General features: G+C 45.2%; 1 protein-coding gene across 1 annotated transcript in view; it reads right to left on the reverse strand.

The window, feature by feature from the left end:
• SMARCB1 (SWI/SNF related BAF chromatin remodeling complex subunit B1) overlaps nt 1–27,924 on the reverse strand; it is a 279,132-nt gene that overhangs the window by 249,716 nt on the left and 1,492 nt on the right. The window contains exons 2-3 of the mRNA XM_069619921.1: nt 23,962–24,082; nt 23,455–23,584 (exon numbers count right to left, since the gene is read on the reverse strand). Of these exons, the coding sequence (XP_069476022.1) occupies nt 23,455–23,584; nt 23,962–24,082 (251 nt within the window). The remainder of the gene's footprint in view (nt 1–23,454; nt 23,585–23,961; nt 24,083–27,924) is intronic.

A 27,924-nucleotide genomic window follows, 5' to 3' on the forward strand; every position in this document is an offset into this window, starting at 1 on the left:
AAACATCAGCGCTTGTAGACACCAGAGACAAGCAACGGGAAAGTGCACACAGCTTGAATGTTTTATTCAAGGTTTTAAGAATCTAAGTAGTCACACAAAGTGGGTGGCTTGAACGTGTATTCCATCTCAGATTTGGCATGCGGTCAAGGTGAAATGTTCACGCTTCCAAAAACAGCAACACTGTAGTATCGGTGATCTAGAAATTGTGCAATATGTTGGAGTAAATCCTCCCGATACCCCTCCCACTTAAAAGAGGCATTAAGGTAGCATCAGCATGCACATGCCTGTTGAGCAGGGAAGAAGCTTCCTGGCCTACTCAATGACATCTCTCAGTGCTACTTGGTTAGTGAAAGAATTGAGGTACCACACCGACATACAGCTTTGTACTTTGATAAACGTGCATCTGGTGCCAAGATGGGAGCATGTTAGCTTTTGTCAACAGTGAAAGTGATCTGCAAGGCAGATGCATTAATAGCGTGTGACTGATTAAAAGCTCATGAATTGTGCAATTCAGTCTAAGGAAACCATTTGCTAAGCGCTTGGAACTTGAGTCGAATTCAGCACTTGCATTTTGAAGAATCGGACAAATTACAGTTATTCAGTTAGAATGGAAACTGTATAAAGCAGCGTAGTGCGCATTGGCTGCGTGACATTTATACATTTGTGAGGATTGCAATATTTCTTAGCATCAGCATAGTTAACCCAGGCAAGACAAGGAGAGCAGTGAACTACTAAAGATAGAGAAGTCAATTACATAAATGGGTAGTAGCCGGGGACAGGCGGTAGTGAAGGCACTGCACTGCCTCGCTCTACCTAGCCAGAGCCTGTGGAGAGCAGTACTGCCCAGTACTGACCAACACGTTCAAGAAACCCAGAATTGCAGGGATAATATATTCCTCCAGCAATTTTGAAAATATAAACCACAAAATTTCCACCAAATGAAAGAGCAATTACCGGAGAGTGAAACCTTGTAGGTTGCAAACAAAATAGCACACACCGAACTGACAACGGTCCCTTTCTTTCTGTGACACTAAAGCTAGTCTGAATATTTATTCTGTATAGCCACCATTTTTCAGACCTCCCTATCCAGGTACATTCTACTTGCATACATCTGAATGCAATGGCATAGGTATACCAAACAATCTACGCAGTACTAGATCCCTTGGCTCAAATATCCATTTCCCCCGACAGCCCCGACTAGTACATACAAACGCACACTACTTTGTTGCAAGGCAAGAGAGGTCAGTCGGTTAGACAGTCAATTACAGAATTTGAAGAATAGGTATAAACGTGGGACCAGATTCTTTCAATTAAGGCTTAACCAGTAACTGCTCAGGCCAGTATGGATAACATCTGTACTACAACAGGATCAAGGAAACCTTTCGTGGGCACCCGACCACAAGCAGCCATAGACGAACGTCAGTGCTTCTCCAGGGCAGAAAGGTAAAAATTCTGGTGTTCCCTCGGCCACCAGAGAAATGAGCAACAAATCAGAATTGAAAGGAGACTTAAGATTGACTTAGCTATATACTGAACTTTTCAATAAAGCACTTTCCAATACGACTAATTATTTAGCCGCTCCTCTCTCAGCAAAGATGATGCCAGACAATATCCGAGTTTGGAAGACTAACACCAAAAGGGGCCTGTGCCGACAGTTTCATGGCAAGGCTAGAAAGTCAAGCGGAGGTTCTGTAGAGGAACCAAATTAAAGAAAAGCACAGAAGCCAACATACAATGTCTCAGTATAGGTTAATTAAACTCAAAAAATATTTCAGGAACAAACAAAAAAATCCAACACCATTGGGCACACTGAAGGGGTATGGTGGGAGTACAGCTGCTGTAATCACTCTACTTGGAACGGTGAATGACTGGAAGGCTTTGTGGACCAATGAACCAGCTGAGGCAAAGAGCCAATATGGCGTTCGTAACCAGTTCCACGGGCTATATCGGGGGGAGAACGACCCGGCAGCCCAAGTTAAAGTGGTGAGCGAAGCAAGGGTGTTTAACGAGGGCACCGGGACATTACCCTGGGTATAGCCCATAGAACGGATTACTACCGCCATTAGCGCCACAGGTTGCAAATTCAGTAACCCAGGATGCTGATAGATGGGCACGGAGTCTCGTTCATTCATGGAAAATACTATTCCAAGATGCCCGTCATAGAGATGGAAGGGGACGCTTCTCACTGAGCCCCTCTCATTTCCGTGGCGGACGGCAAAAGGAGACCCAAAAAACTAAAAAAGGGAGTTGGGGAGCGGAGAGAAGATGGTGGTGTAGGGAGGGGGAAGCAGCCTCGGGTTCCATGGAACGCGGGCTGGGATAAGTCGTTTCAGTCTGCGATCCACGGAACTGGATTGGCTGCGCCCTCCCACCCCGGGTGCTAATAGAAGGGCAAACGAGGAGGGGGAAGAGTGTAGTAGAGTGGGGAGTTGTGGGAGAGTAGCAGAGAATGGAGCGGAAAGTAGTAAAAGCAGGGAGGGAGAATAGCAGTGGAAGGGAGAATAGCAGTAGAAGGAAGAACTGAGGGACAGAAAGAGTAAATAAAGGATGAGAGAAAGGAGAGTGGAAGAGAAGGGTAGAGTAGAAGGAAAGGCAAGCAAGAACACTAATACAACAGCGTGAAAGTTAGATCGAGTGAGATCATACTTCTGGTGGAACCCCAGGTTAGAATCCACATAGAAAATCCCAGAGCGAGTAAGATAGATAAGGAGGTTGCCTTTAGACCCTAATCACTATCCAGCAAGATTTTATACCGTAGCAGTTACCAATCTCTAGCGACCACCTTGGGCATCAGGGACATCTGGGCTAGGATGGGAAGGAAACTGTGGGAAGACTGAGAGAAAGAGGGATAGCCCTTAGTTAGACCCTATTAAAAACACCTAATAACAACCCTTGAATCGTCTTTGAGTGTGTGCGCGTAGGACCCACTTAAGGAGTGTGCGTCTCTTCAGACAACAATGCTAATAACCAACCCTATTAAAACCTTACCCCTCTGCATAGATCTCTCTAACTAACTAAACACAAGCATACCTCTAAAATCACAGCAAACCACACGCACTTCACTACAACAAACCACATATAGCCTTACACAACAGAAACCGACCGGATACCACACCAAAAAGCTCAGGGAACGGTGTTAACAGAACTGAAGCTGCCAACAGCACATCGCAGCTCCCTTGCTTCTTCTCCAACTTTGTCCTACTAACATACCCCAACCGACTCCCTTTTTTTTCAGATCCACAAGAGCGCCAGGGGACCACTGCGGTGGCGATAGTGCGCGGTATTAATATCCTATTCTTAAGGCCCTCTGTGACAGATGGAAGACCTGGGCTCAGGCGGGTGTTCTATGGCTCACGATATATGAGTCGATAGGGAATCACAAGTCCTTTGATTTTTTTAAATTAAAATCCAAGTTTAGGAAATGGGAAAGGGACAGATATGGGAAGTGTGCGGCTCTGAATTCCAAGAGACCTTCCGAATGGAGTCTCATGTGGTGCTGCAGCGTCTAAGACAATCTGGGTTGCACGCTTTGTTGGCCCCATCAATCAATCACTGGTTGAACACTACAGCTGCTGTTGCTCTGGACATGTACAGGAGGCTGAATTTAAGACGCCATACGTGAGGAGATGTGGCCCAAAGCATGCACGAGCATAGATAAGATGAAAGTTGACTGCCAACTTAGGTTGAGCCAACAAAGTGCTTGTTTGAGTTATATTAGTCCCCTTTGAGGATACTCGGTATGGTCAGGTGAATATGACACCTGATGGGGTTGTGGGAAGGTTCACAGGTCCTTGGCGCATATGCTTAGTGAAAGCGATAAGATGGCTGGGTTTTGGGGAGAAGTAGAGGCCTGCATGGAGCAGATTATTGGATGGGAACTCCACACATATCCTTCATGACCCTGCTGGGGGGGTGTTTCTACGTAACCAGTCTTCTCATTGGATATAAGCTATGGATGTTTAGGTACCAGATTGCTGCGAAAAAAAAGATACTCACGGATTGGAAAGAGGATACTCGTTATCATCCTGTGACAAGTAATTGGAGGACAAATTTCGCTCTTCCAAGGAAAAGGTTTCCTACTACAACACATGTTTCGTTGAGAAATAAGAATCGGAAAGGCTTTTAATGATCTGTATGTTTGATTTGCAATGTCCCAGTCCTGTCCAGCTTTAACATCCCCGCTGTATTCAACTTTCCTATACCTCCAGTGTCTTTTTCCTGGGGGTTGTTGTCCCCTTATGAGTGTACAGTGGTGACTATTGGTTTTCCCCTACACTTTGCAAGGGTCAGCAAAAATATCCATAGTCCAAGATCTGCAGGGCTGGTTATAATAGCATGCATGCCATTCAGACTGCTGTCCTCCTAGACTTCTAAAATGCTAATGTATATATTTCCATTGAATGGAAACGCAGAGGCCAAGGAGCTTCAATAATCAGATAGGTTTCCATCCTTGTTTACATTTCTAAAATTGCATGCAATAAATACATGTTAAAACAAAAATGAATACAAAAAGGGGCGGAATGGTTATTTTGCTTCATCAGAGGTATAGCGTAGGGTTACATATGCAAGTCTTGGCAATCATGGCTCTCTTCAGGAGCAGAATGTCGCATATGTATAGCATTTGGGCGTTTTGTGGAGAACCTCAATGAGGCTGCCTAAAAGTGCTTGTCGTCCTTGTGTAGGGCGTTACAGTAGAAGGTTTGGACCACAAATTGATAGGGCCAACCAGATTGCCTTACAAGGTGTCTCATTAAGGAGTGACCAGGGCAGCGTTAGACCGCTCGGGCTCAGTTCCTTGGCAGAAGGGGAGGGCTGGAATTTGAGTGTATAGTACAGGCGTGGTTTGCTACACTGCGCATGCTTTTCTTTTGTTCATTTGCCTGTCCCCAAAAAAAAAAAATCTTTGCTTAGACAAAGCAACTAAACAATGTGTATGTATTATACCTAGTCGAGCATTACCTATAGGCGAAGCTCCCCATCCAACTCTTCAGAGGAGTGGCTGCCTACAGTTTTGGTGAAAAGAAGTAAAAAAGAAAAAAAGTTGAAATGTTGTTTTACAACTTGCAATTTGAGGCACAAACTATTATGGTCTATCTCTACCCAGCATCTAATTTCTAGGTTATTGCACTCCCTAGGCAAACCATGGTTTGCATCGCATATGGAAGTTAGATTTGTGCAAGGTTTTGCACTAGCTCCTCGGTCTCCAGGGTCAGCTCCTACCGGACACCCAGCAGCTACTTTCATCTCAGCATGACGATTCCTGCACATCCCAAGGTAATGGTTTTACACCACAATGAGAATGTGGACAATACATGATATGAAAAAGGACCGATTGGAGTAGGGCATACTACATCATCCCTGATCTACACAGATGTTTTGTTATTCAAACTAACAAAGACATTCTGGGAGTTGACCACCAGATCCTTACTCAACACCTCTCTTAGGCTGCCGCATTCTCCCAGAATGCCACCAATTGGATTCAGTCATTTCTGTCTGACAGGTCGACTAGGGTCTTTGCCCCTTCAGCGGCTGCTGACCCTATCCCAATCCAATGTGGAGTCCCCCATGGTTCCTGTATCTCTCCCACACTCTACATCTTCACTAAGCTTCTCTTTGACCGTCTTGACGATCTGGGTGTCAGCTACACCAATTACGCTGACGACACCCAGGTCCTCATCACACTCACTGGTTGCTATGAAGAAGATTTTGCAAAGTTAAACGAAATCTACCTAGAAATTCAAGCCTGGATGGCCACACAGTCTTTGCCTCAATGACGATAAGACGGAACTGCTTATCATAGGATCCCAGGCCCGCCTCAATAAATTGGACTCCAGGTACCAATCCTTCACCATTGATGGCAACATTATAAAAGTATCCAAAGAGGTCAAAACATTAGGTGTGCATCTCGACTCCACTCTTTCACTGAAAAAAACGAATAAATGCCACCATCTCATCTACCACTTACACCAAAAAACTCAATGTCTGCAGACCTTTTTTATCCTCCTCCAGTTGTGTCACCTTAGCTAGAGCACGGATATGGTCTAAACTAGACTATTGTAACACTCTTCCTGGGCACCACGACAAAGAATCTGAACAGACTCCAGATTCTACAAAATAACACCTTAAGATGCGCTCTTAACCTCCCGCGTAAGGCTCACATCTCCACAGCCAGCAAAGAAGCCCACTGGCTCCCCATCCGTGACAGAATTAAGTTAAGAACCCTTGTCATTACACACAAGTGCCTGTCACTGACTGCCCTACGCTAACTATCTGACAAATTCTCTAGACACAGCACTTCCAGACCTCCCTATCTGCACCAACTAAAGATACCCAAATTTAATCTAAAAACAGTAGGAGGCTCCAGTTTCCCCTGTTCTTGCAGTTAATTGCTGGAATACCCTCCCTCTCGCTATCAGATCGGAAGCTTCCTTCTGGCCATTTAGAGCCATGGTGAAATCCTGGCCCTCTAACATGTTGCCACTCATTTACGCACATTCCTGTCTCCACCAATTTCTACCGCACGACTTAACCATATCCTGAAACGGACCATCATGTAACCCGGTCCTCATGCTCGATTGTATTTGCTACTCTCACTGCACCCCTCTGTGTAACATTGAATGTATGTACCCTTTTTGTGTCGCGCAACAATATGTAACTATGTTGTCCACATGATTATGCGCCCAGCTACCTGAGGGTTCGGCCACGCTCTATAAATGAACAAACAAAGATGAACAACCCAATCCACCACTGCCCATTAGAAATCAATTCCTGGATGACATTGTATACCTTAACAGGGTCAAGACAAACTTTGGAAATCCAGTTCAAAATGCCATTTGGAAATCTATCCATGAAGACAGATAAACTTACTTAAAAACTTGCATATAAAAGGTCTCAAAACTCTCTGCAATCTAAAAACTGCTTTAACAAACTGTGCCAGGCCCAGCTAGATCATTACAATAAGAAATCTCGAAATAGCATCCGCGAAGGTCCTTATTTGATGTCGCATGAAGAGCGGCCTTAGCCATTATTAGCCTCAGATCCAGCAGATGTGTGTACATTAACATTATGTGCAGCACATCTTTATCGTGGTCTGACCCACAGGTGCATTTTCTGTTTTGTTTTTTAAACAATTTTATTGATTTTATTTAAAAACAACAACTCAAACCAAACTTACAGTGTATGCATAATGTCGATCACCAATAAACATACATTACTGTATTCAAGCCCACTATCTCCCTTTCCCTCCACCCTCCTCAGCCTACTCCCCCTCATTTCCAGTCTTCATCTCTTGCGGTAGGGATTCCTCTTCGACAGAACTCATTGGGTCTTTATCGCTTGGTCCATCACTCGAAGGCCCAAATTATTCAGCTATCAGTTGCCTCCAAACCAATAGAGATCCGGCTTCTTCTATCTCTCCTTTACACGCTTCCTGCCATACCACAGTTTCTGCCTCTGCCCACTTCTGCAGATCTTTCCACCACGTTTCCATTTTTGGTCTATGGCATGCCTTCCAGCCCATTGCAATCCTCCTCTTAGCTAGGACATACGCTAAATCTTTCAGTTTGCTCACATGTTTGAGCTTACGTGGCCTGGGAAACCCTCCCATCAAACAAGCCCATGCCGCATCCACCTTCATATGGATCCCTTTGTTTTCCATCTTCTGTGCTATTTCTCCCCAGTATCTCTCTATCAGTGGGCACGCCCAAAACATATGCACCATTCCCGCATTTTCCTCATTACATTTAAGGCACACTTGACGTCCGGCGTTTTTGAATTTAGCTATCTTTTGAGGCGTCAGGTATGCCCTGTGGGTTATATACAATTGTATCTGCTGTAATCTAGCATTTCTCTATTTTTTTTATGATATCCGTGTGCTCTCTCCCCCATCCCATCAATCATCGGGCCCCTACATCTTCCTCCCAGTCCAGTCTGAGTTGCACCACCTCCTTGTCCGCTTTGGACATTATCATCTCATAATCTGGATGTTTCGTGTCCCCCTTTTACCATGTCATATATCAATTGTGGCATCCGGTTCCTCCGCCAATGCCACCTCAGACCTTTAATTCGTTGCACCACCCCATGATACATAATATATTACCCCACACTCAACCCCATTAATTCCACCAGCTCCCCAAATTCCAGTATCTTCCCCTCCTGCCACATATCTCCCATTGTCACTATCCCCATCGGTTCCCAGTGCTTCCTAATCATTAACCTCAGTTGCTTTTCTCTCCCCACCACTGTGACCAATGGGGTCTGTGGGGAACACGGGGATGGCTTTTCCATCAACTGGCACGCTCTTCGCCACATCCCCCACCCAAGGCTCATCATCCCCAGGCGGCCTTCCAACTCCGATTTAGGCAGCCATATCATCTCTTGTAGAAAGTAGGGGGCGCAGTCCCTCTGAAACAGCCTGTGTTCTAAGGTAGGCTTGTCAGAGAGCAATTTAGCTACGTATTGTAATTGGCTTGCTACATAATAGACTTCCCAGTTTGGTAATGTAATGCCTCCTTTCTCATATAGATTTTGTAATTTCCACAGGGCTACTCTGTTTCTCATCCCGTGCCATAAGAATTCCCTGCATATGCCACTCAGCCTAGCAAAGAATTTCTTGGGTATTGAGTATGGGATGTTCGCGAAGCAGTGCAGTAATTTGGGTAGCGCCACCATTTTGAGCATCGCCCCTTGTCCCATCATTGCCAATGGGAGCTTCACCCAAAACTTCATGCTACTCTCCAGTTTCTTAACTGTTCTCTCCGTGTTATGCCCATGTTCAGCTTCTACCGTATGATATACATCTACCCCAAGGTATCTAAATGTGTTAACCTCCCACGGTATCTGTAGAATCGGCAAATGCTCTAACGGGAGCCCTCTATACCTGCCCAACGGAAACATGCAGGACTTACCTGGGTTCACAGTTATGCCTGATAGTTCTGCGAACCTCTCCATTACTTCTAATATATATTGGAGGTTCTCTTCAGGGTAGCGCAAGTACAGTAACATATCTGCGCACAATGAAATTAGATGTGGTGTCTCCCCAACGACAATACCTATCGCGTCATATTGCTGCCTCAAATAAATCGCCAGGGGTTCTACGGCTAAGATATATAACATGGGGGACCATGGGCATCCCTGTCTGGTGCCTCTCCCGAGTTGCCATCTTTCAGAAACTACAGCTCCTGTCTTCACTCTAGCAAGTGGTGCGCTGTATAACAGTTTGACCCTTTTGAGATATCCTGGTCCCATACCATAATTGGCTAGGGCCGCAGTTAACCAGGGCCATTTAACCGAGTCAAATGCCTTGTCGCGTCTAATGATATTATCGCCATCTCGCCTGAGTCTCCGTTAGCCTGTTCAATGACTCGGTGGAGTCGCCTATGGTTATTGGAGACGTTTCTATTCGGGACATATCCTGTTTGATCAGGGTGTATTATCTTGTTAATGACCTTCTTCAATCTATTTGCCAAGACTGCTGTTAGAATTTTGCTGTCTTGGTTTAACATCGCCAAGGGCCTGTAAGAGCCACAGTCACTACCAGGCTTATTGGGTTTGGGAAGTGGTATAATGACCGCTTCACGTAAAGATTCCGGTAATTTCCCCAACTTCATATGCTTTGTTTTATATGCTTTATAGAATTTGCTTGGGAGTCCATTAGTTCCTTGGGTTTTGCACGTGGGTAGCTGCCTTACTACCTCTTCTAAATCCTCTAGGGTAATCGGGGCATCTATCTCCTCCCTCTCCTCTGAACTGATCTGGGGTAGTCCGATATCTTCCAATGTATCTCGTATCTCTTCACTGTTGCTTCCTGCCTCATCCCCATACAGGTGTCTATAATACTCTGCAAATTCCTGGTTGACCCCCTCTCGTGTGTCTGCTATGCTCCCATCCCCTTTCACTATCGTTCCGATTGGGGGCTTAGGGGTCTCATTTTTATATAGCCATGCCAGGACTCTTCCCGGTTTTGTCCCCTTCTGCGTGTTGTCTCTCTATATACTTTTTATAGTTGAGGTTACATAGTCTTTCCCAGTATACTGCACATTTCTAGTGCAGGCCAAGTATCGTTTCCGTGTCTTCCTTGGTATTACCACCCCTTTCCGACACCCTTTCTAGCTCCTTTTCAGCTTCCTGCAATTCGGTCAGGATCCCATTCTGCAGTCCCCTAGACTTGGCTATAGCCATCCCCCTCACTACCACCCTGAAAGCTTCCCAGAGTGTGCCCGCTGTCTCAACGCTGCCAGTGTTTATCTCAAAATAACTTTATATCCTCTCGCATATCCTCCCTGAATAGGTTATCTTTGAGCGCCTCTGCATGCAGGCGCCACGTGGGTATCCTTCCACTCGGGGGTCGGTATTGCCACACTACCATCAATGGTGAATGGTCCGAGAGGACACTTGCTTTGTATTCCGCATGCATTATTTCAGTCATTAGTTCCTGCATGACAAACACATAATCTAGTCTAGTGTATAGGCCCTGAGGGGCCGCAAAGTGCGAATACGGTCTTTCCTGTGGATGGCGTAACCTCCACATCGACCAGCCCAAAATCTGCCACTAATGACTGTAATGTTTTTGCACCCGGAGTGGGTCTGTCTACCTTCGTGTCTGATCTACCTATTTTGGGGTTTAACACACAATTAAAATCACCCCCTCATAGTACAACCTCCCCCACGCTACCACTGAGTTTACCATACAGGGTTCTATAGTACGCAGCCGTGTCCTGAATCGGGGCATAGGTATTTACAATACATATCTCCCTATTTTCCACCAGCCCTTTAATAACCACCATCGGGCCGTCCGACTCTGCTGTTGAATGCAACAGCTGAACGGGACATGGGGGGCCACCCATGTAATTACCCCTCTTGCATAGGCCGAGTATGTTGCCCCTACTACCGTCCCCTTCCACTTCTTCCGTAGCACTTCCAATTTGTCCTGCGTCAAATGAGTTTCTTGTAACAAGGCCATGTCCACCCTCTATCTGCGCAGGTACATCATAACCTTGTTTCTTTTCAGATAGCTGTTGAGCCCCCTGACATTCCAAGTAACTATCTTAAGGTCTCCCATGGTTCATATCGTTTTTTCCCCCCGAGGCGTAGGCTCGCACCCCAACTGTGCACACTCCCCAACTGTAACAAAACTTCCCCTAACTATCAACACAACAAACCCCCCTCCCTCCCACCTCCCTAACCTTCCCCAACAACACCCTCCCCAACTGTTGCCCAGCTCCATCCCTGGATCTCAGGCACCCCGCATATAGCCCTTTCTGGCAAAAGCCTGTACTCGCAGCTCAGCAGGGTAAAGGTCGCCCTAATGGCCGCCTTCCTACTAATTATTCCTGGGGGGGTAGGTTGCCTTCGTCCCATCACTCCTGTAATTTTAAATTAACTGCACCTAGTGCTACCCAATTTACTTGCGCGTGTTGTTCGCTATATTCCAGTCCAACAGTGTTACAAGGTCCGTAAGCTACACAATACAGTTCAAATGTTCCGAAACCTCATGCTAGTACTTCCCTCCCGCTTATCCCTTCAGAGTTCTTGTTACATTCTCAATTGTCGTGCTTCTGGCAATCCCGTTCCTCGTCTTGCTCTGTGCAGCCCAGCAAATCTAGCCACTTCACTGCTTCCTCTGGGGTATCAAAAAAGAATGCTCTACCTTTGTGCAAAACTTTCAGTTTCACAGGGTACAAGAGCATGTACCCGATTCCAGCAACACGCAGTCTCCTTTTAACCGCCACGTAGCTATACCTCGGTCTTTGTACCGGCATAGTATAGTCAGGATATGCCGTGATGTTAGTGGATGCTCTATCGTTCCCCCTTTACGAAAATACTCCAGGATCTTCTCCCTGTCTTTATGGTTCAGGATTTTCGCAATTATTGCTCGCGGTGGGGGCTTCAGGCCGTGGCTTCCTCATCAGGGCCCGATGCGCGCGTTCAACCGTGAACCTTTGTGAAAGCTTATCTGCCCCCATCTCTTGCAGAATCATGTTCTCCACATAGTCCGTGGGGTCTTGACCTTCTTCTCCTTCCGGCAGGCCGACCACCCATATGTTGTTTCGTCTTGCCCTTCCTTCCGCTTCTCGAGGTTAGCAACCTGTTTTAGTATGTGGACCTCTTGCGCCTTATTTGTACTGACTTCCGTGTTAGTCTTGACCGCACCATTAAGGCCACTTGTCCTTTCTGCCAGTGCTCCGACATCCTGTCGCAGCAGGGTAACTTCGATCCCTACAGCGTCTTTTTTGTTCTCCAAGGCCGTGCAGAGATCTGCCATGGCCGCCCCTCCCATTTAGTGCTCAGTTCTGTTATAGCGGCCAGGACCTGATGGTTTTCTCCTACTGGGGAGCCCACCGCAGAGGCCGCCGCCGCACTTTGCGCCGGGGTCGAGGGAGTCCGCTGTGCTTTTGCAAAGGTCTCCATAGTAGGTTGCTTGCTCTTGGCCCCCACTCCTTTCATTGACATTGTGCCACCGTCTCAGCGCGGCTGGTTCCGGCTCTGCAGTGTTATCGTGCCTCTCCTGTGCAGTCAGGCACCGGAGCATCCACTTCAGGGAGTTGCAATATGTGGTGGCCCGAGAGGGCTATGTCCCCCCAGGTCTCCTCTTGATTTCCGTGGGCAATGTACCCGTAACCCGTTCCTGCCGGCCAGCATGCACACCCTCTCTGCCACCACCACCGTGCCCCTGACCTCCAGAGTTCAGTGCCGCACGCCCACTTCAAGGGGGGCCGTTGTACAGCTCTCATCCAGTCGTGCACATATCAGTACATCCAGATGGCGCTGCCTCATTGTTTGTCAGCCCCACTCTGCTTGCCGCACCTACAGACCTGTTCGCTTCCGCTGTTCCAGCCACCAGTTCCAAACCTGCTAGTGCATCCGGGGTAGGGCCACCACATCAATAACTTGTCTCCAGAATGCGCCCTACACAAGCGCCACTGTGTCCCAGATGTGCTGTAGCCCTATAGCAAGCTCATCCCCCTGTCACATCTATCCTAACTGCTGCTGAGCCTGCCCTGGGCGTCCCCCAGGATCACCACTGGAATTCGCTACATTGTTGTTCCTCCTCAACAGGCTTATCATGCCATCAGTGCACCGGATGGGTGGCCATCCCTGCAGTAACCATCTCTTTATTTATGGTTCTCGTGGTCCCGACTTCAGTTTCCTTGCCCACGTCGCATAGCGAACGCCGGCTTACAGAGAGGGTGCTCCAGCGGCCGCTCCGGACACTTCCTCTACGTCCCGGTTATGCCTTCGTTTCTCCAATAATGTTTATTTTACTGCCATTGCGCACGGTTCGCTTTCATAGCATCGTGGCGCTGCGCACCTATGCTCATTCTGCATTGCGCGACTCCCCTGCTAATCCTTGAAACCTCGCCACTTCGGTATGGCTGCGTATGTACACAAGTTCACTTTACTGGGAGCGGGCGCCCAGTGTCACGAACTTCATGAGGGCTTCCGCGTCTCTGTCCGTCATGGTAGATCTGTTTTTAATGGTATTTCTCGCCCGTTCTGGCCGATCTCCTGCCTTTTGCGTCTCTGCCACACTCGGGCTGCCTACAGAGGGTCCGTATCAGTTCACACGGCACCCTCCGTTCCAGCTGTCTTTCAGCGCTGCGGTGCAGGCAGACGCGCTCCACTGTACCTCAGCGTCCCGACAGGCGTGCTCCTTTCAGCCACTCTGCTATCCTCTCTAGCTCAGCAGCGCCAACTTAATTGCGCAATGGAGTCTCCGGTTCGGTGTCAGTCTGCACAGTCAGGGGCTCCTTTGTCCTTGAGTCGCGGCCATTTTGTTGCCGACCCCACGGCACTTATTGAATCCTTAAAAGCCTCATAACTTCTTACGTGTCAGTTCATTTGAACACAGCTGCATTTATTAGGGTCCTCTTTCCTTTCCGATTGCCCTGGTTTTATTTTTTTCGCTGGAAATAACGCTTAAAGAGCTTGCGGTCGTCCGGATCAATGCACGGATCCAGGAGCTCGTCAGAAGAGCAGCCTAGTCCATGGCTGCCAAGCCACGCCCCGGTGCATTTTCTGTTAGCGTCTAACCAGGATGTGCAGGCCGCCGTCCGAAGGTAATACATTTAGCCAAACAATTAGCAGAATGCGCCTAACCTTTGGTGCCTTCATTTTATTTAATATGCCTTTCGGGACCGTGCCAGAGTACAGTTTGTACCATTTCAGTGAAGGCAGGTTAACTATGCTGCTCTAGGACCCGTTTGCTTCTATTTCTCTTGCTCCAGCTTTCAACGGTGCCTTATGGTCCCCTTTTGTCAAGACTGAAATTGCTGTCACATTTCTGAGCCTTCACCTTCTTAACAGGGCTAACCCCTTCCCAAACCAAAAGTAATGGGTAGAGGTCAAGGGGCCCACAATTTCTTTAAGCGAGCATACTGTGTTGTCATTTGCACAGCCGTCTAAATGGACTTTCTCACCGCCAGGGTCTCTATACTGAACACCCCAAAGGTTTGCCTCTGAGCATCACCAGGGATGGAGGGTGGCAAACTAATCACCCAGCTACTGTGCACATAACCCCACATTTCACCACCGTCCAGCACCGAGGCCTGGGTTTTGCTCTCAAGCACTTTATAACACATACCTAGCCTCCCAGCAACATACTGTGGATAAAAAGCATGCTAGCCCCTCAAAATCTATGCTCTGCATGGTTGAGTGCATTAATTAATTGAAGGCAACCGCTGCCGTTGCTTGAAAAGGCGGCTCAGGTAGTTAAATTGATGAACTTGCTCAATTTTGTTCTCATAGACCCAGCTACATCTTTGGCCGCTTTTGCTGAATACCACGATCTTAGACAAGTACAGTTCAATTTCAGCTGGGGGTTGGACAGATATTGCTCAGAAAACCACAAGCTTTTTTGTAGCCTTCCTGGAATCAGGTCCATTAGGAGCATTTCATCTGCATAGAGGAGAAGGCTAATTTTTGTGCCACATAGGGCCAAGGGGTAGGGTAGGGTAGCCTGGTGTTCATCTGATGTAGGAAGAAGTCAGAAATTAAAAAAAGTGTTAAAAATATAAAGGGGCCAAACAACCCAGTTTCACGCCTCCATTGGTTGGAAATTGTTTGGTATGCTCCCCATAGGACCACCCTACCGTATCTGCATATAAAAGCTGTACTAATAGGAGATTCAGTGGTACCCCCTACCTGGTTAACTTATTCTATAGGCTCCTGCAGTCAACAGAATCGAACGCCTTAGACAGGTTCAGGTATGCAGCATACAGCTGACCACCCCTTACCCTTGTATATTTTCCCACAATGGTGTTGAGCAGAAAGCACGGGTCTTTTGACAAAACACCTTTCCTGAAACCGGCCTGGGCATCTTGTATTCTATTATTCGCTACTCCCCAGTCCGCCAATCTTATAGCCAGCAAAGTAGCGAAGTTTGCTGAAGGCGGTGGCCTAGAACAGGAAGGGTACTTTCTTAGAAACAGGAAAAATTGAACTTGTATTCCATTATGGCAAGGCCCTTCCAGAGTTTGCTGTTGCATTTAATAAATAAATAAATAAATAAATAAACAAACAAACCTAGCACAGGGGCCCACCATCCGATGGGGGTGATGCTTATCCCCTCACCAAGCACAGGGGCCCACCATCCCTGAAACCATCTGATGGGGTTGATGCTTATTCCTTTGGGCGGTGGCGCTTTGCCGCTCTTAATTTGCCCAATGCATTTTAAAATCTCTTCTTGGCTAATCCCTCCTGAAATACTATTAGGTCTCCCGATAGAAAGTGTCCACACTGCCACTATTGGCATCGATTGACTATAGGACCACAATAAAGTGCTTTAACCAGCCTCTGGAAGGATGCTGTTGGGGAGTAGATCTAGCACCCCCAACGTGGAAGGAAATACAAGCTTCAAAAGACCCTGCGAGGAAACACACAGGGTAAAGAAAGTAGCCCTACACATATCGAATTACCTATGTAGTACCAAAATGCACTAGTAACCATGATGCAGTAAGCAGTATCTCGGAGGGAAAAGTAAGCCCTAAGAGCAGACCTTGTACCAGAGTATAACCACATGTCCTTAACAAATAGAGTAGCATTTAACGTTAGTCAAGGAACCCTTGGGGGCACTCATAATTATAGCAAACAGTGAACCTTTTCACTAAATTAATGAACAATGCAAGTAGGCCTTGAGACTCCTTCAGCCATCCCTGAAGCATAAAGATCCTCATACCCTTAAAGAGAATATAAGCCAGGCTCTCGCAAAGAAGCACACATACACAAAGCTGTAACTTTCCACAGCCAGACTGAATGCTGCGCAGTGATTAGTCAAGGAAGGTGGTCAAACACATTCCCAAGTCTGAAGTTCAGTAGTGAGATCAAGCAAAAGCAACAAAGTAGTAACAGACCCCAGAGTTAAGCAACAGATACTGCAAATTGATTGGTTGAGACACATCAGCTTAGCAGGGTTCCCAAGTTCAAACTAGCCAAAACATTGAAACTTATCACAATGAAGGTCACAATCAAGGGTGAAACAACGAGCAGGGCAGAGCATACATGTGCAGAAAGGATGACCAAGTCGCAGCACCGCCCTCTGCAGGAAAAACCTCTCTGAAAGAGATCCAATCACTAAGACAGGAACTACACAAGATATCTTTGCAAGCAGAGTAGATTTGGTTAAAGCATGACTTTCATGTAAAAGTATGAATACACCCAACAGCACACACAAAATGCTATTTAGGTGAAGATTTAAAGTACTTCATTGCATATATATATGTGCATGTATATCATTGCAAGAGAATAAGGTTTGTGTACATGCTAGCCCCCAGTTTATAAGGTCAGAGATAGAGCCAATGCAGTCATGCACAAGCCATGATAAAGGAAGTGTTGGAAGGGAAGCGAGTAATGTTTCCAATGAGGAGTTGCAATGTTAAACTGTTAATGAACAGTTCATAACGGTTGGAACAATAAGTTGGTGCCAACCGATGCGGCTCTTTGGGAAGGGATGCAAAGTTAATAATTTTGTTGCCACTGTTGGGAAGGGGGAAGCCCCGTCCCACCCCCCGCTACGAGCTTTAGAGTGAAGCGAGATGCATTCGAAGCACTATGATGGGCCAGGGGGGGGTGGGGGGGTGCTGAAGGAACTACCTCCCAGTTTAATAGGACCATACTCCAATATAATCAATTATAGTCCATCAATATAATACACATATAGGTAGAAGGGAAGGCCTGTGCAGTAGATGCGGCATTGTATGCCCTAGGCTCAAATTCACGAGACCAGATAAATCCCCAGCCATGCCTGAGCTCTCATTAGGATAGTCCACACCCCTCAACCACCACGCCCAATTCCTTGTTCTAAAAGTGTTGCAGATATGTTTGAGAGGAACGTGCCCTACAAGGCTGCGATCACAGACCGGCGCCTGGTGTGCGTTCACACACTGGCCTAAGCATGACCCGGCCCATCCCCAGGCAATCACAAGTTATAGCCCATATAACTGACTAAAACAAGACCTCGGAATTCCATGGCAACAGGTGCCTTTTGACCACCAACCCCAAAGTAACAAGTCCTGAGATGTTCAAAGTGGACAGACATGGCACATCGTCGAAGCAACAATATGTTTGTATTGCGAGGTGCTGAGAGGGATAAATTATAGTTCAAAACGAGGGTGGAGACCTTGGAGCCAGATGGCGTGGAGGAGAGTGAGCGAAATGTGTGTGTGAAGGTTAGAGTGCCCCAGAACCTCCTTTGTGTCAGTCTTAAGGCCTGCCAAGTGCACAGTATGAATGATAAAACAAGTTGTATAGTAGGAGTGGAATGAATTTGTTTTCTGAACTTTGACGCGAGAAGATAAGCCCCGCAGCACCCACGTGATGGATGACGGGCGAATGGGCTTGGACCAATAGACAGGCATCCCTTAAGGATAAAGTTGGAACATGTATAGGGTCCAATCAATCAGCCGCGCAGGTTTTTACTTTATGTTGTTGCGTCATGACGCTTTGTACCTGGTTTCTGCTTGTACCTTTGTTCGGCAGAACGTTCTTGCAGCAGAGTTCTTTGCTGTTGCTCTAATTTGCGTGTGAGATTAAAACTTGTTATCCTTACAAGATCGACTTGGGCCTTTCTTCCCTAGCGGGTTGTATTCCCTCTGGTGTGAGCGTTTAGGGGCGTGCGTTGACCACACGGTCAACACCTCAAATAGGAATTGTTGGAAATGTATCAAGTCACTCACTCCACGAATACTCCACCTGGAACAGCCAGTCAACAATTTAGTCTAGAAGATACAAATTAAGATTATCTTGGTGCTAATTGATTAATAAGCTTACGTCTCAGTTTGGTCACAAGGGTAGGATAAGCCAATAGAGCCAGGTATTGTTTAGATTCACCTATAGTACAAATGAGAATATGTGAATAACCTGTAATATTTGTTAACATTTCTCTTCTGACATTTACTATAAATGCAGCAGTTTTCCGAGGCTATTGTGAATGTCTTGTGATAATTCCACAGCCAAGGCTGTGTGTAGTAATCTTTTGTTTTAGTCACATCTCGTGCCTTACTTTTTGGCTCATTGGACCGATTCTTATTATTTGGGACTTGCTCAAATTACCCTCACCAGTCTACTCGTCAGCCCTTTCCACACGCTGCCAGAACTCTGACATCGTTCTCCCTGGCCGCCCAGTCTGACATCACATGGTAAACTCAGGAACTCCGTTTTTTTACTTTTAAGCAGGCCATTATAATTTTGCTTAGTTGCAAAAGAATCCCAATGTTTTGTAACACTTTCATGATCTCAGTGGCTAAGCGTCACTTTACACATCTGCACTCTGAGTCGTACGATGAGCCGTCCCTTATACTCTTTTGGGGTGCCTGGATTCTCTGCTTCAACCAGTGCTTTCTTTAGGAAAGCAGACCGCAACCTTGTGCATCGAATACCTCGGGGGTAGTACCATTAAGGATTTGTAAATGAGTATTTGTAATACAAGGTTCCTCCAGTATACTGGCGACTTGTTCTTTATTGCATCTGCCATTCTGGGGAAGAATCTTTCACCCCTCAAAATAGAGGACGGTGGGTTTGGGGGGTATGGAGTGACTGACCACACCAGGGCTTGTGGTTATTCTCTGTGCCATTAATAAACTCGAAGCACTGGGCCCTATGGCTAGAGAAGCAATCGATTAAGCAATAGTCTGTGATGGAAGCCCTGGACCCCATTATAAAATGTAGGCCTCTGGGAAAGAGGGGCAAGGGGGTGCAGAAGTCGCATGGGAGTCTCCGGTTTATTTCCAAACAGTGATTACTCAAAGGTATCAATCAAAAGCCCCTTTAGATCATGCTTGCTGAACATTTGATGGCGCAATGTGCTTTGAGGAAATTTGGTGCAGTGTTCATTTAGGAGGGATGTACCTTTTGGCAACAAGCGTTTTGAGGCCCCCCCCCGCCCCACCCCACCCCCCCTGTGCATAATTGTAAGAACTGAGTTTTCCCTTCATTTTATATTGTTTTCGAGTTCATTATTGTATCAATGTCAATGTTTTAGTTGTACTTGAATCCTAAGTTTAACTTAGCTCTTCCTCACGGGGTCATGTGCCCGCCCAACAGTTCTGGAATGGTTCTCTGGGTCCCATAAAATATGGGAACGATGGCGTATTCCGGTGAAAAGGGAACCTCGTACCCTTCAGTTCCCATCCACTTTGACATCTGGCTGTAAATAATTCAGTGGCCTAGTGGTACTGAAATGTATCAAGCGCGAGAAGAGAACATGCTAATTCTGCCCGTTTGGAATGCGAACTGGAGATTCCACAGGTATCAACGAGCGTTCAACTAAGTGCGCCAACTTACATTCCTCTTCAAACATCCTGGATGAGATTTTTTGCAACAGTCTCTCAAAGTGTTCACAGTAAACCTGTGCATGTGTGGTTGCCCTACTACTCTGATAAATTCTGGATGGGAAATCTTGCTGAGTCCAACAGAAATGGTGGGGGAGCAGAGGGTAGCAGAGGTGGGGGTTATTTGTCCTTAATGCAGGTCCCTGAATGTTGGCATCTGAGGAGACAGAGAAAGAAAAAGGGGGGGTAGGGGTGAGTGGAAGCACAAGAAATGGACGTGAAGAAAACACGACCACATGACCCAGAATGAGAGCTTCTAGCTCCCACTTGCAACACCAAAGCACAGATGCTGTTGACAGATCATGTATGCAAGAACAAACGTGGACAAAGCAATGAACCCACAGATTGTTAATCCAATGATGCCAGTAAGAGCAGGAGGTGGCGAGTGACGCACTGGAGGCGACAGGTCAAACCAAGCAAGTCAAGACTGTTCAACTACAGAAAACAGACTGACTCAGTTGAGGAGAGAGGAATGACAATGAAGCATGCAGAGGGCGCCACAGAACCAATCACAGGGAAGGGAAGCGCACACTGGGGAGAAGTACAGAGGAGGAAGTTGAGGGGCAGAGAGCAACAGTGTTAAGAGGTCTATACGAAAAGGGGGATAAAATGTCGGTGCAGCCTGACAGACAATTACCTACTCGACAGCAAGGGACAAGAGTATTGAAAATGGCAAGGAATGAAGAAAAAAATTTAAAAAAACAAAATAAAAAAAAACACTGGGGTGGTACCCTTATAATTTACAAGACAAGCGAACACTGGGGGAGAAAATGTAGACCAAGTGAGAAACATTAAATGCAAGAACGTATGCATGTTGGGGGCATGCAGTCTGGTGTCCAGACCCTTGAACTAATATGCTGGGACGGGAATCCAGACCAGTAATGATAAACAGTAATAGTCAGGAAACAGGTGTGTGCTAGAAAAGTTATGTCTATTCTAACATTTACTGAATCAATAAAAAGCAATGCTTGTTGTGAAACCAAATCTATTGCAGGTTCAACAAACATTGAAGGAATATGGAGTAACGCATGTTGTGAAACAGTCTATTCCATGCCCCAAACTCTGCAGTCATCACTAGGTATTGCAGTAAAAACAGACTATTGGCGAGTCCGAAAAACATGGTGCAGTGATTTCATGTGGAGTGACGGGGAAAGTGACATTTTACCCTTCGTTGAAAGATTTCCATTTGAAAATGTACCACTGGTCTATTCCAAGCATAACATTTACTGAAGAACAAAAAAGACCGACACTAAAAAACACCAAATTTTATACGTTGGGAAACAAATCTAAATATCATGGCAGAAAAGTGAAGTGTAATCTAGACTGAATCACTGAAGAAAAATAAACTGATGCTATTGCTGATCGATGCCTATGCTAACTTTAATGAGCAGTAAAACCCTATGCATGTTGGGAGATTAAGGTTCCACTGACAACTATAACCAAAGACTGATTAAAACCATATTGCTCGGTAATCTCAATCTCAAAACAAGAGGAGAAAAGAGAACACAGAGCACAAGTCTGCAAGGGACGGACTGAAAACGCAGACATCACAATGAGGTGGAGCCGTTTGTTGCAGTGTTGTGGGAGTCAAAGTAGGCCTTTCTGATCCCAAAGATTGTAGAATTCCTGCACAAGCACTCAACCACTGGTTTCAATAAAATTTCCTTTTCCTTTAAAACAGTCTGTTTTAGGGAAAATCGTCACAGCGGACAGAGGTGCCAACGTGCCCGAGGTACTACTAGCCAAAGTTGGTACCCACAGGATCAGATTCACATTTGGAAATTATCTGCACTCTGAAACGACAATCAAGCAGGTCTACTCACATGTAAGCGGAAAACCACTTTAATTACATTCACAGAAGATTCCAATAGTCCTCTATTTAACATTTTAGGCGTTAGAATGTACAACATGAATCAGTGCACTCCTTTCATGGAGTGCAACAGCTCATCCACTGTTACCACCAAATGAACCGGGGAAAGCTTCTGGAAAGACCCTTCTTTGTAGCTGTTAGTCCGTGCCCCACTGCCTCAAAAAAGCCAAGAGAAACAATCCTAACATCCAGGAAATAATCAGTCATCTAGCCCACAATAGGTTATGGGTAGAGGGCCTCCGCAGGCATTTTGGGGCACACATAAATAAATTACTGCAATGAAGAATTGACAGCAAAAACACATAGAAGCAAAAAGCTAAAAAGGTTATTGGTTTTATCCTGTAACACTGCCAACTGCCATTAGAATAAATCTGGAATTGATATGATCAAAGTTTGAGATATGAAAGGATAATGTATGTGGTTGTTATATCAACAACATCGTGACTGGGTGCACACAGGAGAATAAAGTGGATCCCAAGTGAAGCTTTGCCCCATTCTACTAATATAAAACATGGCCCCCTTAAATTTGTGGGCATTGTTGGCTCTTTGGAATGTCTCGTACCCTACACTATCCCCTATGGGGGAAGAAAACTGAATGCCTCCACCCATCCCTAGATATTACCCGCTTCAAAGCTGAGCAAAGGGATTGATGACCCAGCAAAGATTGTGTTCGTTTGGAGAGTGCTGGCGAGAATTACATTCGGGTTAATGTCTAAATGTGATGGAGTGGCTTCACGTAATGCAGTCTTGATATAACCAAGAAATATATATAGCTGGGATTGGGCTTGCCTGTTTAATGTTTGTGGATGAACTATAATTTAACTGTACATTTCTATTTTTACATTAGGACTACGGAATTTTATTTGCAGTGAAACTAGCTTTGTGTGCTAGTTTTCACAGCGATGAATGATTCCTTAGGATATAAACATCCTCCTTGCATTGCCTGGGCACTGTATATTTTTGTACTGTGCGGTATCAGATCTGCATTTTAGGGCAATAGCACAATCCAGTTAATAAAAACAAAAACGACATTGTAAGCTAAATTAGAACTAGTAATTTGCACGGCAATGAATCAACAGAAAGCTCAATTCAATATCCAGGGTCCTCACAATATAGCATGGGAGGATTAGAATACCAAAATGTGATGAAATTACTGATACCCAACAATAACCAGAATAATAAACACCAGACAACCCTATTCGACAGTCCACTGTGCATTGAGCTTCATTATGTACACACACACAGCCAAACGGTATTAATTAATCAAACTTGAATGTACCCTGCAGGAAATCAACACTCTATGATGCTGCATCAAAGATAACTGGTTGCCTTCCATCAACAGTAACAAAATAAAGGCCATCTAAAAGAAGCCCTTTGAACCATGGTGCCCAAAAGGATTACACTACAGTCCCATTTAAACAAATGATATGAAACCAGTTGATAACACGGAAAAGGCTGAGCTATACAATTCACTAACAGACTAGATATCAAAAAAACATTCTCTTAAAGTTCATGAAAATTGATCATTTATTGCACAACATGCAGACAATCTGTTCAAAATTAATTGCCTGCTCCACAAAGTAGATAACATTTCTAACTAGTGCAATCAACCTCTCCGATGTCGATTGCCATTAGGTGTCATATGTAAAGAATCTAAACTTGACAGAAAAGAAAACATGGGAATTAGTGATTGAGTGCAGGAGAACTGTGACAGGGCTGGTAGACATCCAAGTCCCCTAAAAGTGCAGTCGAGACAATTACCTGAGGTAGGTTGGAGGTTCTGTGCTGATGGACACCGCTTTGTATTTTTCATCATTACCATCCAAGATCTCCTCAACCTCAGAAGCTTTCAAGAGTGTGACACTGGTGGCCAATGATGTGTAACCGTGATCTGGTCAGAGAAAGATCAAAGCGTTCTTACTATTAGCGTATTATTAGCAGCTGTCAGTCAGAAGGCAGCATAGAATTTACAAGACCATCACTAAGTACAATACATGCGCCATGATGACAAAAAACACCCTTAAGCAGCAAGATGGGCTAATGTCACTATCCTTGTGGCAGCCTCTAAAGTGTTAACGTCAGCAAACTTAAAAAAAAAATGCACATTCGGGGAAACCTATCAGATGCATTTACCGCAGATAGCTGTACAAAATAGTTTTAAAAGATACAAAAACAAACGATCATTTTCAGAACATATTGAAGGGCAAATTTAGGGTAAGACTACCTTAATGGTGATAGAGCAAAATAGAGCAAAATAAATGTACTTACATTTTTTACCGTGTGACGAGGCTACTATTTTCTTCCGTTCTTCTACAGATGCCAATCGCCTCCAAAGAGAGGGGTAACGTTTGTATAAGGAGCCTCGGAACATGCGCAGGTAGTTTCCCACCTGAAAGTGAAACGAGAGTGGTCCTTTTCAGGCAGTGCCTGGGTTTAAGATTCAAGCGTAAACTGAAAGTTGGAAAGAGAGGCCGGCCTTCCAAATTCTTAAACGTCTCACTAGACCTACAGGGCAAAAAAACTGTTTATATACTCTACCCAAGAGAAATGCACTCACCCCATGGCGATGGGTTACAAAAGGTTTACGTGGGGTTTCTGTAAAATGGTACATGTCACCATAAGCACACTTCATATTTGGTGCAATGCTGCCACCCAAAGTCAACCATGCGCAGTGGAACTTTTTTGCCAAGTCTGTTTGCAGTAAATGGCAAATAAAAGATTCAAACATCCCTCAAACATCCCTTCGCCAGCAAGGTCAAGTACCATGCAAACGGTACTCGCCCTTCATAAAATCCCCCCACCAATGTGAGTGGGCTAATACATTTTGCAAGCCCTGACTGACAGTTGACAAACGTCCAAAAATTGTGTTGCATACAGTGAAAAATCTTTGTCAGACGTATTTATAGCCCATCTTCCAGTCTGTTAGCTATCAGGAGTTACAAAAAGGGTAGCAGGCGCCCCCCTCTAGAAAGAACATGGCATGATAACCTGTTCTGTAGTTTTTTTCCCCCACTTTGACAGTCCGCAGCCATTGCTTTTTGCTCACTGTACTTTTCACAAAGGAGGAATAACGATTTGTATATCAGTCTTTGTCCTATCCAAAAGGGCAGTCTAGCACCGAAGTGCCAAGCAAACCTCCTTTGAACAGGAGCACCAACAGCAATCCCAGACAGGTTTTTCACCCTTGTTGTGCTTCATCAGTGAGGTGGAACTGTGTCTCTGAGCACAGTGAGCAAGAGGTCCACGTCTGGGTTCCCCCAGGTAACCTAGGGTGACCAATCCCAAGTACCTTGCAAAAATACAAAGTTACTTTTGATCCCTCAGGTCAACTCGTCCCATAAAAAAGACATAAATGTGGCATTAAATGTGTGTTTGGGAATGTGTAAACAGGAATATTAACAAATATCTAGATACTTAACCCCAATACTACATGCATTGATTTGTAGTGCAAAGCACAGTTTGAGGTAAATGCATTCAGAATGAGATACAGAAGTAGTATGGGCATTACAGCAGAATGCAATATACAACGGATACAAGGTTATAGTTTGTCTCATACAGAAGTTACATTTCCAGTACACTATGTACTAGATTCGCATTCACCTGAGCTAGCTCCTGCTCTCTGGGTTGCACCAGATACCCAGGAGATGATGTTTGCTCTTACTCACCAAATCTTTCTCTCTATCTCCTTTAGAATCCAAATAAAGTACAGCTCTGCTCTCTCTGCACAGCTCCAAAAGTCAAGTCCAACACGCAGAGTTATCAAACTGCCGCCTCATGGAACCAAATGGTTTCAGCATAAAATCATACCAGCGAAAAAAGCACCAATGTCCTGGTCTGCGAAGGACTTGCGACGACGGTTGGTTGGAATGATCCAATGCTAATCCTAATGACTAAAGTAACCCCACGAGTTACCTAGAAGAGTGAAAGAACTACATAAAGGCAGGGAAGATTAACAAGCTGCTACTGCGTCAGCGAATACGACCCCTTACTAACTCTAAGCTGGTAGGCGTAGGCTCTACGGTGGCTTGAAATATTAACACAACTTGACTAACTTTGTAAAAAATTGGTGCGAACAAGGTCTCCATACTCTGAAGCAATTCAAGAACATGATTTGACCAAAAAATATGTAAAAGTGCAAGCAATTTCTACACATCTCCGAATAGGAGGAGCTGCCACAGTGACATGGTTTTGATGTCCCACTGGGCCGACTCGTGCCTTTATCCTTCTGAGGGCACAAATGGTGCACTGCAACGTGGTTAATAATGGTAATCACTAATCCCTATTACCAAGCACTCAAACTGGATCCCAGATGATGATCGATTTGCCAAATATAAACATTTCTGAATTATTATTATATAAACATTGGGAGGCATTAGGAAAAGCGAGTCACCTATATTTTGGTCCTCAATAGCTTCTCCAATGGGTTAATTATAAAGGGGTAGAGGCTTGCACTTGGTTAATAGCAGGAAATTGGTAGGGTGGTGTTTACGGGCGCAACTGCGTAATAATGTACTCCGATCTCTACAGAAACAGGCATTAAGCAAAGCTATATTTTGGTGCTATACCTGCTCAACCTTTACAGGTCCTATTTTCTTATACCACCATTCATCGTCTGATGCTTTCTGCCTGAATTGTAAAAGTACCATTTGGGGTGCTTGTCTAAATAAGAAGGAAGTCTTGCTAAACCAGAAGCATGCAAACTGCAATCTTCAAATGTTTTGAACTAGGACTCTCTAATGTGTGTCTAGAAACAAAGACCGTTGACTACAGCACTAGCTCCCGGAGGAACGGGCATCCAGAACACAAAAAAACTCTCCCCTAAGAAACTCCCTATTCAATGATGTTCACCCCCATACAAAACACACCATGTTTACGAAACATACTCTTCCTGTACATAGGGTATGATATGTTCAATGCATACATCATGTTCCATGGAGGAGATGCCTGTGTCCGTTGGCAACTCAACTTGCACATGTGGCATCTCTTTTGTACTCCCACCCAATAGAGTACATGTCATTCCAGCTATGAATAGTACACAATTGTAGAGTGTGTATCTAACCCTCTGGTGTTTTATCTTCTTGTATTCTGTATGACTGCATGTTCGAGTGTCAGGCGATGTCACAAATGGGCACTGTGGAACCAAGGGTGTCCAAGGTATGTGTTTGAGGAGTGTCCGTTTAGCCCGCAAGCTAGAGTGAGTGGATGTTTGGTGGGTGCTACTACATTCTTACTCTAACTGCCTTCCAATGATGAAACCCAATTCCGTAACTGAAGAATCCTGAAGTAAAGCTACAACTGTTATTCCACACCAGCATCCCGATTTGCCTCTCAACTATCAATTCTACCCACGACTAGCTCAAGACTTCAAACCTGATTTGTGATCGTTGGACAGTGAAAAAAAAAAAGAAGAAGGATATTGATTGGAGACAGACAATATGTAGAGTGAGGGGGCTGACACTATACAGGAGCTTGTCACCATATGATAAACCATTGGGAATTATCCCCCCATATCTTGTGAAGTTTCCAAAAGCCTATTGGCGTTCCAAATTCCTGAGGTTTAGGTTGAACTTTCTCCGGACAGGCGAAATACGCCAAGCAAGATCTACAGTAAGTAATAACATTGATGGATTTTGTAATAAGTGTAAGATGGAGGGGGAACTACAAACAAGAGTGCATATCATATTGGGTTGTGGAACACTACAGGAGGAGAAGAAAATGCTGTTGGGGTCTTATGTCCATGATCTAAATGATTTGTTTCTCAGGCCATCAAGTGGAGAAGAAATTTTGATTAAGGAATCGTGAGACTTGTATATTCGTTTTTATATTGTATGTGTTTATTAATGGATTTTGTCGTTTATTTTAGGAATATTGTTGTGACTCAAAATGATAAATCATATGTTTTGTGGGGATGACAAATCCGTGGATCAATGTGGGCGCTGGTTGGATAAGTTAGTCCATAGGGTCACAGTTGTGCAAGTGGTTTATATTCATGGTCAAGTCAAGTATTTGTCGTTACATGTGTCAATTGAGTTACGAAGCGCTTTGTGAGAACTCTGACTACGCGCCGAACCCGGCACCGAATTGGATACCCAGCCCCTCTGGCGCCCACCACACCTGGGAGGATCAGACTACAGCTCACCTGAAGCCTACCCCGTGACTCAATTGGCCTTGAAAAAGACTTAGGTTGAAACGTGCGTCGGCTGTTTGCACTTTACCATGTCAAAAATGTGG

Source organism: Ambystoma mexicanum, chromosome 10, assembly GCF_040938575.1.
Source record: "Ambystoma mexicanum isolate Mex_15411 chromosome 10, UKY_AmexF1_1, whole genome shotgun sequence".
Lineage (NCBI taxonomy): Eukaryota > Metazoa > Chordata > Amphibia > Caudata > Ambystomatidae > Ambystoma > Ambystoma mexicanum.